The sequence below is a fragment of the Telmatherina bonti genome (assembly GCF_933228915.1).
Source record: "Telmatherina bonti genome assembly, chromosome: 20".
Taxonomy (NCBI): Eukaryota; Metazoa; Chordata; class Actinopteri; order Atheriniformes; family Telmatherinidae; genus Telmatherina; species Telmatherina bonti.
The window spans coordinates 30,381,213-30,393,286 of NC_136618.1; the positions used below are offsets into that span (position 1 = coordinate 30,381,213).

At 47.2% G+C, this 12,074-nt stretch overlaps 1 protein-coding gene across 1 annotated transcript in view; it reads right to left on the bottom strand.

Moving 5' to 3' along the window:
- The window catches only part of LOC306770984 (kinesin-1 heavy chain-like), a gene marked incomplete at both ends in the record, with an annotated part of 29,535 nt that extends 26,406 nt beyond the window's left edge, over window positions 1-3,129 (bottom strand). Inside the window, one exon of the mRNA XM_079260004.1 lies at window positions 3,004-3,129. Coding sequence (XP_079116130.1) covers window positions 3,004-3,129 — 126 coding nt within the window. The remainder of the gene's footprint in view (window positions 1-3,003) is intronic.
- Window positions 3,130-12,074: the final 8,945 nt, after the last annotated feature.

A 12,074-nucleotide genomic window follows, 5' to 3' on the forward strand; every position in this document is an offset into this window, starting at 1 on the left:
GGATAGTTGGTTGTATGGATGGATGGATGGATGGATGGTAGATGGATAGATAGATGGATGGATGGATGGATGGATGGATGGATGGATGGATGGATGGATGGATGGATGGATGGAAGATGGATAGATAGATGGATGGATGGATGGTTGGTTGGTTGTATGGATGGATGGATGGATGGATGGATGGATGATGGATGGATGGACAGATGGATGGATGGACAGATGGATGGATGGACAGACGGATTGATGGATGGATGGATGGATGGATGGATGGATGGAAGTTGTTCCAGCTGCATGATTCTGCTACAGGTGTTACGTCCTCTTCTTGTCACTTATAACACAACACTGAGAACTGAGAGAACGCTTGAGAGTCACATGACTGCATGGGGTCATGTGACTGACTTATCGTCATGTTGTGATCATGATGAATGAGATCACAAAAGGGAGAGTTAAATCTTCTCAGCTGTTCTCATTTCATAACCATTAAGAGCCTTTATCAGCTGCATCTTCCTCCCAGATGAGCTGCTCCTCCCTAACATGGCACCTCATCACACAAAGTTCTGCCAGAGGATTTGCATTCACACAGTTTGCACTGCTGAGCAAATAATGTCTCGCCATGGAGTGATCAGAAATACAAAAATCTGTCATGTGGAAGGTTTGCTGGAGAAGAGAAGAAGGCAAAACTGAAATCCAGCACACTGCTCTAAATGGTACCATTACATCACTTGTTAAACTGTTACAGGTACAATAATAATAATATTTAATAGACAGGATTTATATGTTTTTAATAAGGGAAGCCGAATGTAAAATATAAAACGCCTCTGCCTCCTCATTTATTGTTTGAATTATTACACAACTTAAAAGTAAAAAAGGAGTATTCACTAAAAGTGGAAGAGCATCTTGTCATGATTTGGGTTTTTCTGTGCTTTGTTTTTAGGCTTCCTGTTTTATTTTGTAGTTTTTCCTGTCTTGGTTCTTGGTTAGCTTCTTAGATTTCCTGTTCATTGATTTGGTTCACCTGGGTTCATTTAGTTCATTTGTTTCACCTGCTTCTCGTTTGGTTTTTCCTGTGTATTTATACCACTCATGTTCACTCATTGTTTGCTGGATCATTTTGTACCTCAGTTAGTTTGTCTGTTCTGCTATTTGGTCTCCTCCATCGCTAGGGCTTAAATGGACTGCTGGGATGGCCAGGAGGAGGCGGGACTGCAAACAACATTGCTCCCCTTTGCCTCCTGCTCCGAGGCCCACGTCTCCAGTGTCCCCGCCTGCTCCGAGGCCCACGTCTCCAGTGTCCCCGCCTGCTCCGAGGCCCACGTCTCCGGCGCCGCAGGCTCCCACGCCAGCGCCCAGAACCCGTCCGGCGCCGCAGGCTCCCACGCCAGCGCCCAGAGCCCGTCCGGCGCCGCAGGCTCCCACGCCAGCGCCCAGAGCCCGTCCACATCCCTTGCTCCATGTTTCCGAGGGGGTCCCAGGTCGGGACGCTCCTCCCTTGCTCCATGTTTCCGAGGGGGTCCCAGGTCGGGACGCTCCTCCCCAGTTCCCGAGGGGGTCCCAGGTCGGGACGCTCCTCCCCAGTTCCCGAGGGGGTCCCAGGTCGGGACGCTCCTCCCCAGTTCCCGAGGGGGTCCCAGGTCGGGACGCTCCTCCCCAGTTCCCGAGGGGGTCCAGGAGATGGACGCTCCTCCTGTGTCCCCAGTGTCCGGCGAGGAGGTCGCTCCTTCTCCTCCGTCTCCAGTGTCCAACGTGAGGGATCCTAAGCCAGGCCTGCCCCCGTCGTCTGGGCCTCCCGGCCGTCCTCCAGAGCCGAGCCTGCCCCCAGACTGTTTCCTGAGCTGGGCCGTTTGGATTCTTCCCCCGGCCCTGTGCCCCTGCACTTTGTTTTTTCCCTTGGTCCCTCCTCCGGGCCCCCTCCTCCCACCCGTGTCTGGACTCTGAACTTTTTGGGCCGTCCAGTGGCCGGCCCTTGAGGGGGGGGTACTGTCATGATTTGGGTTTTTCTGTGCTTTGTTTTTAGGACTCCTGTTTTATTTTGTAGTTTTTCCTGTCTTGGTTCTTGGTTAGCTTCTTAGATTTCCTGTTCATTGATTTGGTTCACCTGGGTTCATTTAGTTCATTTGTTTCACCTGCTTCTCGTTCGGTTTTTCCTGTGTATTTATACCACTCATGTTCACTCATTGTTTGCTGGATCATTTTGTACCTCCGTTAGTTTGTCTGTTCTGAGTTCCCTGGGTTCCTCTGAGGAAAATAAATCTGTCTGAGTTCTGCATTCCTGCTCCCTCGTCTCCGCGTTTGGGTCCACACCACATCTCCACTGCTCTCGTGACACATCTTAAAACTCGAAAGTATATATATAATAAAGTTTTAATCTTATCATCCAAAATAAACAATATGGATCTGGTTCAGAACTGTCTTCATTTTTGTTGTGATCGATCCAATAAAGTGTCCATATGACATTTTGCGTCATGTTGACATGAAGCATTGCATAGTTGCTGCACATCATGATGGGAATCTCCCGTTACACGTGTGTGAAAATCCCAGTAAACATTCAGACCATCAACCATGGTGCGTTCAAAATCACTTAAATCTCCGTACTTCCTCATTCTGATGCTCAGTTTGAACTTCAGCAAGTCGTCTTCATCATGTCTGCGTGAATAAATGCTGCCATGTGATTGGCTGATCAGATATTTGCATTAAACAGCCAATGATCAGGTGTACCTGATACAGTGACATGTGAGTGTAAATACTCTGCATGGGACTGAAGACAAACAGGCTCACACTCGTGTGATATCAGAAGAGAGAGTTTCTGTTTTACCACTCAAAATTCTCTGCGTTCAGGAAATGCATTTAACTTCTATGTTAAAAGTAATATTTTTATTCCTTTTCATGTAAAACTATGAGTTTATAAGCTGGAACGGAGTCCAGCAGCATGTTCTTCAGTTAATTCCTCCAAATAAAGTTAACTTTTGTTAATAAATTCAATAAAAGACAAAGACACGGACTCACCCCGATCTGCACACAGTCTTCACCCTGGAACTTGGGAATGTACTTGTCTCCTCGGGCCACTTCCGAGCTGTTCAGCGGCCTGAAACGGCACACCACCTTGATGGTGGTCTCCGCCGGGTCCGCCATCTCCGCAGCCGATCCGTCCTCCCGTCACAGCCTCACTGAGCAAAGCCACGCAGCAAGGAGCCACGAGGGGACAGCTGCTGTCAGCTGACCGGGGACTGAAGAGCAAAAGCCGGAGGTCGACTAAAATGAATGTTTTCCTCCACAGTCGCAGTTTGGATGCTCCTGAAGCTGGAAGTGTCCGTCCAGATGTTTTCAAAACCAGGTAAATATATATGTAGACTTATGTATAAAAATACACATATGTTTCTCTATTAATATTCCATTATTTCAGCAAAAGTTTGTAGAGATAAACATTCAGCAAACTCTCTCTAAAAAAAAAAGGTCAAACTGTAACAACTACCACTGATCTGTTAAAGTAAAACTTGCTGCAGATGATGATCTCATGCAGACTGAATAAGAAGAAAACCCTGCTGTGAAAGTGCAGAACTATTGAGTGGTGAATCCACATGTCCTGTGGAAAGTCACGTGGCAGAAAGTCTTCATCACTGAAGCCAGAGATTTTTATTTTCATCTGTCCAGAGAGATCAGAGGTCAAAACTGGAGTAGAATCAGATCAAATTGTGGATTTCATTGAGCTTTATTATCTTAAAAAAGACACTGTTGGATTATTAAGATAAACAAGTAAAGTTCTGAAGCTGCTCCTGAAAGAGTTTTAGTGTGTTAGCTGAAACGTAACACGCAGTAAATGTGTCGTCCTGCTGATCCAGACTATAAATAAAAATGTTTTCTCATGCAGGCTCACCAACTCCAGACATCTGTGCTAGTGAGATGTCATCCCTCCAACTGGATCTTCCCTGGGGTCTCCTCAGAGGGACGCGCCTAGAACACCTCACCAGGGAGGTCCAAGAGGCATCCTGACCAGATGACCGAGCCACCTCAACTGGTTCCTCTCGATGCGGAGGAGCAGCGGCTCTACTCTGAGCCCCTCCCAGATGACCAAGCTCCTCACCCTTTCTCTAAGGGAGAGCCCGGCCACCCTGCGGAGGAAAATCATTTCAGCTGCCTGTGTACGAGATCTTGGTCTTTCGGTCACGACCCACAGCTCATGACCATAGGTGAGAGTAGGAACGTAGATCGACGAGTAAATCGAGAGCGTCGCCTTTTGGCTTAGCTCCTTCTCCACCACAATAGACCGGCGCAGAGTCCGCATTACTGCAGACGCTGCACCGATCCGTCTGTCAAGCTCACACTCCATCCTTTCCTCACTCGTGAACAAGACCCCGAGATATTTAAACTCCTCCACTTTACACAAGACTTCATTCCCGAACCGGCCAGGACAATCCACTTTTTCAGGCTGAGGACCATGGTCTCAGATTTGGAGGTACTGATTCTCATCCCAGCCGCTTCACACTCGGATTGCAAATCCCTCAAGCGAGAGCTGGAGGTCACGACCAGATGAAGCCAACAGGACCACGCCATCCGCAAAAAGCTGACCCCCAATCCTGAAGTCACCACACTGGATCCCCTCAACACCTCGGCTGCGCCTAGAAATTCTGTCCATATAGGTTATGAACAGAATCGGTGATAAAGGGCAGCCCTGGCAGATTCCAACTCTCACTGGAAATAAATCCGACTTACTGCCGGCAATGTGAACCAAGTTCTGACACCTGTCGTACAGGGACCAGACAGGGCGTCTGGTACCACATAGTCCCGGCATTCCCCTTACAGGAGTCCCTGGGGGACACAGTTAAATGCCTTCTCCAGATCCACAAAGCACATGTAGACTGGTTGGGCAAACTCCCATGCCCCCTCCAGGACCCCAAAGAGGGTATAGAACTGGTCCACTGTTCCACGACCAGGACGAAAACCACACTGCTCCTCCTCAATCCGAGATTGGACTATCCAGCGGACCATCCTCTCCAGGACCCGTGAATAGACCTTACCAAGGAGGCTGAAGAGTGTGATCCCCCTGTAGTTGGAGCACACCCTCCACCACCACCCCAGTCTGCCAGTCCAGATGTCCCCGATGTCCACGTGATGTCCATGCTGCAGAGACGTGTTAGCCAGGACAGCCCCACAGCATCCAGAGCCTAAAGAAACTCTTGGTGGATCTCATCCACCCCCGGAGCCCTGCCGCCAAGGAGCACTTTATCCACCTCAACAACCTTGCCCCAGAAATAGGAGAGTACACCTCTGAGTCCCCCAGCTCTGCTTCCTCATCAGAAGATCTGTTGGTAGGATTGAGGAGGTCTTTGAAGTATTCCTTCCACTGACCCACAAGGTCCCGAGTTGAGGTCAGCAGCTTCCCATCTCCACTGTACACAACGTTGATGGAGCCTTGCTTACCACTCACTTGCTTGAGTCGCCAGATGGTGGACCAGAATTGCCTTGAAGCCTTCCAGAAGTCTTTCTCAATGGCCTTGCCGAATTCCTCCCACCCAAGTTTTTGCCTTGGCAACAGCTGAAGCCGCATGCCACTTAGCCTGTTGGTACCTATCAGCTGCCTCCAGAATCCTACAAGCCAAGAAGGCCTGATAAGACTCCTTCTTCAGCTGGATGGTATCTCTTACGGCTGGTGTCCCCCAATGAGTTCTGGGATTAGCACCATGACAGGCACCAATGACCTTATGGGCACTGCTCTGGCTGGCTGCCTCAACAATAGAGGCACAGAACACAGCCCACTCTGACCCAATGTCCCTCGGCTCACTCATGACATGGTTGAAGCTCTGCGGGAGGTGGGAGTTGAAGTTTGCTCTGACAGGGGACTCTGTTAGATGTTCCCAGCAGACCTTTACGACACGTTTGGGCCTGCCAGATCTGACCGGCTTCCTCCCCCACCATCTGAGCCAACTCACCTCTAGGTGGTGATCAGTTGACAGCTCCACCCCCCTCTGTACCCAAGTGATCTGCTGCAGGTCCAACAATACGATTACAAAGTTGATCATCGAGCTGTGGCCCAGAGAGTCTTGATGCCAGGTGTACATATGGACACTCATATGCTTGAACATAGTGTTTGTTACGGACAATCCATGATGAGCACAGAAGTCCAACAACAAGACACCATTTGGGTCCAAGGGGGGAGGCCATGCTTCCCAATCAATCCCCTCCAAGTCTCACTGTCATTGTTCTCCTGAGCATTGAAGTCCCTCAGTAGAACAAGGGAGTCCCCAGAGGGAGCACACTCCATGACTCCCTCCAAGGACTCCAGAAAGGGTGGGTTCTCTGAATTGTTATTCAGTGCATAAGCACAGACTACAGTCAGGCGGTGGGAAGCTACCCTTTCATCCACCAGGGTAAACCCCAACATGCAGGCACCAAGCCAGGGGCCAATAAGAATCCCCACAACCTCCTCACACTGTGAGCAACTCCAGAGTGGAAGAAGGTCCAGCCCTTCTCGAGGGAACTGGTTCCAGAGCCCATGCCATGCGTTGAGGTGAGTCCAGCTATATCTAGCCAGAACCGCTCAACCTCTTGCTCAGGCTCCTTTCCCACCACAGAGGTGACTTTGCATGTCTGTAGAGCCAGTTTCTGCAACGAGAATAGACGTTAAAGTTCTGTTGCTGGTCTTTAAAGCCCTGAATGGTTCAGGACCAAAACACATCAGAGATCCCTTGTCCCAGAATGAACCCATCAGACCCCTCAGGTCATCTGGATCTGGCCTTTCATCAGTTCCCAGAGTCAGAAGTAGACATGGAGAAGCTGCATTCAGCTTCTATGGTCCACATGTCTGGAACAAACTCCCAGAAAGCCTTGGATCTGCTGGAACAACCAGTCAAAGACCCTCCTATTTTCAGATGCATGGAAACAGTTTTTATTTAAATAGTCCTGATCCACACCTTTTCTTTATAACTGAAATATTAAAACTTGATGTTTTAAATCTACGGAAGCATGAAACTGTTAGCCTGATCAAAACGTTTCATGTTTTCATATGCATAATTATCATGTTGACACATAAAAAGGTACAAAACTTTTTTATTTTTTTTATTTTTTATTTTATTAAAGTGACTGTTGTAAAAGTGGGGCTAGTAGGATCCAAAGAGCGGACACTGTCAGAGTACAGAGAGAGGTTTATTGGTTCTCCACAGATCCCTGTGAATTCTTCCAGCGGAACTTCAGAGACTGGCAGACTGGTGAGCAGCAGGAGGCAGGCAGACAAGCAGGGGAGCAAGCGAACGGGCGGGCAGGCAGGCAAAACTGGCAGACTGGCAGGTAGCATCTATGAACTGGCAGGCTTTCACTGGCAGGAGGAAGACAGGACAGGTTACAAATCAAGGTTTTGCACAAGCAACGTAAGCAGAGGCCGAGAGCTGTTTTACCGCAGGGCAATCAACAATCTGGCGCTGGATAGCAGGCAGAGCTGGTCTTAAATAGGTTGTTAATTGCTGGAATGTGGATCAGGTGTGCCTCCAGTTCTCAGCTGACCACGCCCACCAGGGAACAGGAATCACCACAGTGACATCTCTATGCTTCCGTATCATACTATTTTTTAATCTAAGGTTATTTATTTTTCCCTTTCTAGTGTGTTTTTAAGGTTCTTATTTTCTGATGTTTTAAAGCTCTAAATTGTATAAACTTGCATTTATTGTGATGCTTAAATCTTCTGCCTGCTTTTGTGACCCTATCTATTTTAAATGAATTATCTCAACATGCACATTTTAAAATGCAACATGTATTTTAAAAATACATTAATGTAAGGTGGATGACCCAACTGATACGTCATACAATTACTTGGTCATCACTGGGGGGGTCGCAGGATCCAGCATATGTTATCTTGGCATTGTGGTTCAAAGGTTTGAAGAGTAGTGCTGTCAGCCACAATGATGGACACCCGACAAAATGTTTAAAAAAAAAAGACTCAAATGCAGCAAAATGTTTTCATGCAGGAGTACAAATGTTCATATGAGAAATAATTATATACTGTACGGCCCCTCAAACCCTGCCACCCCCTCCTAATATAGAGCAATGTTTAATTAAATCTATTCTTTCAAAGATCCCCACACAGAAGAGTTTGATAGATGTTATTTTCTTCTTTTGGTAGCAGGAAACTCCCTCTTACAGCGCTCCAGGATTTCCTAATAAAACATGCAACATAGTGAGAACTGGCTGTCAAACGAAAAATAAAAAGTAAAACAACAGTTTGTTTTGCCCAAATTCTTCACATATGAGAGATTATTTAAATCCATCCTCGTTTTCTAACTTTTTTAAATTAGATATTCCTATATGAAACTTTTTCTTAGTGTAAAGTATCAAAAGCCCAACTTCTGTAGGAGAGGATGAAGAATTTGACATGATTACCTCTTTTTATTTAGTACCTTATTTGTATTTCACGGCAATAAACTTACACATGCACAGCTATCCATTCAGTTTTCTAAATATTGCTGCTCAGTTGTTTTCAGTTCATGTACAACAATTTTAACATGTTGTACCTTATTTTAAATTGCAAGCGAATTTCTGAACAACAAAAGATAGAAATCTTATAGAAACCTTCCTTAATGACGAACACTGCCCCCTACCGGCCAAGTTGCATAAATACAGGAGAAAATGAGGGGACTTCATTTGCCCTCTAAACATCCTCTCATCTTATTTTGAGATTCAACTTTGTGTTGAGGTGATCTTATCAGCTGCAGTCAACATGTTCTCTGCAGACCTTTAAACTAAAATGTTCAGATTTGTGTCATGCGGGACAGGACGGATGTTCATAAAACTAGTTCTGGACCATTTTTGCTTTATTATGTGTTGCGCTGCGAACCAACCTGGAAGAAGCCAGTCTTTTTTAAATTATCCATATAACAGCATTTAAAAGGAAAAAAAAAAACAACAAGCAGAAGCTGAAACTTTCCATGTTATCCTGCATGCAGTGACAACAGAGGCCAGCAGGGGTCAGCAGAGGCTTTCAGATCACGTTAACTGAAGCACAGAGCGAATCTGGTGAATGAAAGATGAAAATACAAATTTCAGAAGGACCATGATGACATTACCAACATTACTGCCCAGAGATTGTTACCCTCCAGGAGGGATCCATCCTGCCTTTTATCAGTGCTTCAGGTGTAATGGTGTGGGAGGACATTATCTTGTCCCACTTTGGTCCCCTTAGTACCACCATGACATGGTTTAACCAGCACAGCCTACCTGAGTCCTGCTGCTGACCATGTCCATCCCTTTATGAGCACAGTGTAGCATCTTCTGATGGAAACTTTCAGCAGGATGATGCACCATGTCACACAGCTCACTGTATGATGCTTCATGCCAGTGTGGAGAAAAATCTGTTTCCAAAACCTCGTTGAACCTATTGCACCAAAAATGAAAGCAGTTCTGAAGACAAGTGGGGTCTGAATCAGTACAAACAAGGTGGACATGATTAGCGAACCCCTTATGTCCCATCTGGTAGTAGGAAAGTTTGGGCCTGTTTGTGTACTGCATGAATGGAACAATTGATCCTGAATTACATGGTTATGCCCTGAACTTTGGATGTTTATGCCTGAACGTGAACATGAAATGAAATATTGACTCATTCTCAAGCCAGAAACAGGAAGTTTAGATGATGTTTTATATTGTATTTATGGTGGAAGATCAAAGAAATTTCACAGCTGATATGAAATCAGTCAGAGACTCTTAAATAATTTTTTTTATTTTATAGAAACTGCAGCAACTAATACATACTTCACAATCAGTCATAAGCGGGGGGGAGGCAGGGACGATAGGGTCTTCTCATGCCCCTGCTCTCGGGGCTTTACTGGGGGGGGGTACGGGTGGGGGAAGAGTGCCGTCCATTAGGCCTAAGTCTGGGCTGGCCTGGCTGTAGGAGGGTTGTCGCCGGCCCTGGGGGGGTGCTGGGTCGGCTGCATCTGTGGGGTGGTGGGGGGGACGCTGGGAGTGGTGGGCGGTAATTATGGGGGCCCTGATCGGGGCCATCCTGTCCTCTGCCCCCTCTGAGGTATCTCACATGGGACATGATGGAGGGGTGAGGTGAGGATGTGTGGGAGTGGGTGTATGGGGTTACAGATGGATGGTGGGATGGCTGGGGGGGGGGATTAGGGTTAGGGATATAGGTGGGTAGGGGATAGGGATGTGTGAGGATGAGTAGATGTGTGTGTGGAGGGGTATGTTGGCGCGTGGGTTGTATTGGGGTGTGCCTGTGTTGGAGGAGTGAGGGTATGTGTGTGTGTGTGTGTGTGTGTGTAGGGGGGGGTGTATATGCGGAATGGGATGTGTGAGTGAGGGTGAAGTTTGGAGGGGGGCTATGGGTGGTGGAGGGGTGTTTGGTGGGGCATGTGTGGTTGGGTAGAAGTAGAGGGATGGGGTGGCGGGGTGTGAGCGTGTGTGTGTGTGGGGGGGGGGGGGTGAGCGTGTGTGGGGGCGGGGGCGATTGGGGTTCGTGTGACTTGGTATGGGTGAGTGAGTAGAGGTGGGGTGGGGTTGTATATGTTATGGATGATGTGCATGGATTGCAGAGGGTTGTGTGGATGGGGGTTGAGAGGGGAGTGCGTGTTTGGGGGGGGGTATGCATGTATATGTGTGAGGGGAGTGCGTGTTGGGGGGGGGGGCGGGGTATGCATGTATATGTGTGTGTGGTTTGGTGGTGGGGGGGTGGTGTCCTGTACCCGGGGGCGCAGCTGGTGCGCTGGGGTGCGACCTGGCTGCCGCTGGGTGGCGGTCTGGGGATCCTGGTCCTCCGTCGGTGTGGGCTGTGCCCTCTGCCTGCGGGGGCGGGGGGCTGCTCACGGGCTCTTGGGGCCCTGGGGCCTGCGCTCTGTCTGCCCTAGGTGGCCGGTGCCCGGCGGGATCGGCCCTTGCCGGCCTGGGCCTGCTGGGGCCTGTTCCCCCTGACTGCGGGGGACTCTGGTTGGGCACCTCCTTCGCCACCTCCTGGGCAGATGCATGGCTGGCTCTGGAGTGGGGGGGTTGGGATCTGTACCTGGGGGTGACTGTCGGTTACCCGGGTCTCTGGGTTCTCCTGGCCTTCCTCTAGCTGTAGGCGGGCGGGGTCACATTGGCATGATCACTCTTCTCTAAACACGTTCCACTCTGAATGTTCTGCATGAATGTTCTGCATGTGTCACAGTCACTGAGTCATCCAGCAAGTTTATTCACTAACAGCAGGTAGCTCTCTTTCTGTCTTTTTGACTTAACTTGCTAGTTTCTGGTCTTCATGATTGTCAACGGTTTTGTTCTCCACGAATCTAGAGTTGGCTTGTGTGGGTGTATATATTTATGTGTGTGGGTGGGTATGTGTGTGTACTTATGTGTATGTGTATGTGTATGTATGTATGTGTATGGATATGTATATATGTATGCATATGTGTGAGTGTATGTGTATGTATGTGAGTATGTATATGTGTATATATGTATATATATATATATATATATATATGTGTGTGTATGTATGTGTATATGTATGTATGTATATCTATCTTTATGTATGCATGTATGTGTACATGTGTGTGTATGCATGTGTATGTATGTGTATATGTATGTATGTATGTATATATGTATATATATAATGTATGTGCGAGTGTATATACATATATATGTAGGTGGGTATGTATGTGCATATACATGTATGCATTGATCTCTTTCTTTTGTTTTTTTTTTTTTGTTTTTTTTATGTTCTCCTTTCTGTTCTCTTTCTGCCCCTTTCCTGTCCTTTCCGGTCGGGTCCAGTAGCATAAACTCTGTAATACAAGCTATTATCCAAAACAAATTGAAAAATAAAATAAGAATCAAGAAATACAAGGGGATCATTACATCTACAAAAGTTCCCCTTGGCAAAATAAATTTGCTCAGCAGAACACAGCATCCAGAACATCAGTCTGCTTGCTTAAATGCTGGACAAGACAAAAAAAAAAAAAAAAAAAAGAAACTGCAGCAACATGTGTGCTGAACCATAAATCAAGGTCCGAACACTCACACTCAAACACATATCTATACACCTTAAAACCACTGTGAACAAACAAATAACATAAAATAAAACCTCATTTGAAATTTAACAAACGTGCACAAAAAAT